At 51.1% G+C, this 2,992-nt stretch overlaps 1 protein-coding gene across 1 annotated transcript; it reads left to right on the forward strand.

Annotated features, from left to right (window-relative positions):
• Positions 1-337: 337 nt before the first annotated feature.
• On the forward strand, positions 338-2,718 carry LOC131319642 (scarecrow-like protein 8). The gene has a single exon (XM_058350000.1). It carries the CDS (start codon positions 543-545, stop codon positions 2,427-2,429), a length of 1,887 nt encoding a protein of 628 aa, XP_058205983.1. The 5' UTR covers positions 338-542; the 3' UTR covers positions 2,430-2,718.
• Positions 2,719-2,992: the final 274 nt, after the last annotated feature.

The following is a 2,992-nucleotide window of genomic DNA, read 5'->3' on the forward strand; positions in this document are numbered from 1 at the left end:
GAGGGTGGGGGAAGTTGTAGTTCCAGACTCAATAAATGCTCGTGACGCACACGCTCTGGGTGAAATATGTTGTGCGTGGGCTGCACGAGGTGATATTCGGCGTGGGAAGAGTGTAAATTCCTAACTCCGACGGAGCTTTGATAGGATGTCATACGAGGTGTACCTGTTGCATAGGGGTAATTCAGAATTGTGTCCCTTCATCGGGTTCGGTTGACCAAATTTCGGACAATCGAACGGTCAGGAGTTTAGACTTCACCTACTTCTGTGCATCTGATCGTAGACTAGCATAGTTTCTCACAAAAAATAACGCACGGAAATCACAAAACCAGAGTGCAATGGGCCAGTTGGAAACCTCTCTCTCTCTCTCTCATACAACTCTGTTTATAATGATAACAATCAATCCATTAGCTTAAGCGGAACTCCTCAAACCACCCACACCCTCCAATCTCTCTCTCTCTCTCTCTCTCTCTCTCTACGATGGGCTTGTGTAAAAACTAAAGCTTGTTGTAATTGTCCTTTCTAATTTTCTCTCACCGGCCAGAATGTCGTCAGGATTCTCCGGGACGGGTCACGACTTCTACACCACGGGCGGTTTCACGGGACGATCCATGGCCACAAACACTCCCCAGAATCTCTACACGGCGGGTATTTTCACCGACCCGGCTTCGCAGATCCACCAACGGAGACCCGATTTGATCGGGAAGCGTTCTCTCGCCGAGTTCCAAAACCAGCAGCAACAGCAACAAAACCACCTCTACCAGCAACAACAACAAGCTCTGGGGCTTTATCTCAGGAACATAAAGCAACGGACTTTCCAACAACCTTCTCCGATATCTCCCATCTCTCCCCCCGTCGATTTCTCCGCCTCGATTTCCCTTGACGCCTCCTCAATTTCCTCTAATAACTCCTCTGTTTCTTCCCGCTACGGCTTGCCAATTCCTCAACGCACTTTCCAGCAACCCATCTTGTTTGGTAACGGGATTAACTCTTTTTCTTTGAATAATCCTAACTTTTCCGGGGCATCGTATCCGAAATTCGCCGTGAAGCAGGAGCCGGGGCAGGAATCGGAGAAGAAACACATGATGAACCGGCTCCAGGAGCTCGAGAAACAGCTATTAGACGACGACGACGACGAAATCGACGGCGTACAAGGAGGAGGAGGAGGAGAAAGAGGAGAGGGTGACGCTGTGTCCGTAGTTACAAACAGCGAGTGGTCCGAAACGATTCAGAATCTTATCAAGCCGATTTCGCCCTCTCCAACCTCGTCTTCGTCGTCGTGTTCGTCCTCGTCGGCCTCCCCGCCGATTTCCTGCCCGAAGCAGTCGCTGATGGAGGCCGCGTCGGCTATCTCCGAAGGCAAGGCAGAGGTCGCGGCCGAGATACTCACGCGCCTGAAAAATGTGTCCAACGTCAGGGGAACATCCGAGCAGAGGTTAACCGCCTACATGGCCTCCGCCCTCAAGTCGCGCGTGAACCCCGCGGAGTTTCCCCCTCCGGTCTCGGATCTATACGGGAAGGACCACGTGGGGTCCACCCAGTTGCTGTACGAGAAATCGCAGTGTTTGAAGCTAGGGTTCAGGGCCGCCAATCTCGCCATCCTCGAAGCGACGTCGCAGCAGCTGCAGAATTGCAAGCTCCACGTCGTTGATTTCGACGTCGGGAACGGCGGGCAGTACCAGCATTTGATTTACACGCTCGCCGGTCGTACCGCCGATAATCCGGTTTGTTTGAGGATCACGACGTTTGCGGATTTTGGAAACGGTGGTGAAGAGAGGTTGAAGCGTGTTGGAGACCGACTTAAATCGCTGGCTGCTGAAAACGGAATTAGGTTCGATTTCAATGTTCTATCTCTGAAGGTAACTGATCTGAGTCCGGAGAAACTCGGCGTGGAGGAGGGTGAGGTTTTGGCGGTGAACTTGGCGTTCAAGCTGTACAAGCTGCCGGATGAGAGCGTCACGACGGAGAACCTGCGCGACGAGCTGCTCCGCCGCGTGAAGGGGCTGGGCCCGGCGGTGGTGACGGTGGTGGAGCAGGAGATGAACGGGAACACGGCGCCGTTCCCGGCGCGCGTGGCGGAGGCGTGCGCATACTACGGGGCGCTGTTCGACTCGCTGGAGGCGACGGCGGGGTTGGAGAACTCAGACCGGGTCAGGATCGAGGAAGGGCTGGGCCGGAGGGCGGCCAACTCGGTTGCGTGCGAGGGGAGGGACCGCGTGGAAAGGTGCGAGGTGTTTGGCAAGTGGCGGGCCCGGATGCGCATGGCCGGGTTTGCGTTGAAGCCGCTGGGTCAAAGCGTCGCTGACTCGCTACGTGTCCGGCTCAACTCGGAGACGTGTGGCAACCCGGGTTTTACCGTGAAGGAAGAGAGCGGTGGGATCTGCTTTGGTTGGATGGGACGCACACTCTCAGTTGCATCTGCTTGGCGTTAACTCTCTCTCTCTCTCTCTCCTCTTTCTCTCTCATTGGGAGAATTATATTATGGGAGAGTAATTAATTGTAATATTATCTGATGCTTTTTCGTGGAAAAAAAAAGAAAAAAAAAGGGACCCGCCAAACGAACTAAGTTAGCGGCGTGTTTGGATGTGAGGAAACCTGTGTAATGTTTTTTAAGTAAGGGGCAAATAGTAATTTTCCCGAATTTGCTTGACTTGTATGGAATGAGCTCACGTTTAAGTGGCATTGAGGGCTCCACTCAATAGATTATATATCTTCTTCTTCTTCTTCTGTCTATGGTTCGTCTGTTTTTTTTTAGGTAGTTTTTAGATGTGATCCGGTTACGCATACTTAATTCATTGGCTTTCACTGACAGCCTTTCGCTTCATGGGTACTTTATAGTATTTTCTTATTTTATTGGCTTTCATGGACCGCCAATTTGTATGGGAAAGTAACTATTCGCTCGTTAATTTTTCCGCGTTGATAATAATAAATAGTATATAAAAAATTTGTGTATCATTGGATGAATGTTATATCATATAGGTTTCCATGAAAGAAA

This window comes from Rhododendron vialii, chromosome 3a (assembly GCF_030253575.1).
Source record: "Rhododendron vialii isolate Sample 1 chromosome 3a, ASM3025357v1".
Classification (NCBI taxonomy): Eukaryota; Viridiplantae; Streptophyta; class Magnoliopsida; order Ericales; family Ericaceae; genus Rhododendron; species Rhododendron vialii.

Bases quoted from the DNA above. Each gene is read 5' to 3' on its own strand.
- LOC131319642 (XM_058350000.1), top strand. From the start codon at position 543: ATGTCGTCAGGATTCTCCGGGACGGGTCACGACTTCTACACCACGGGC.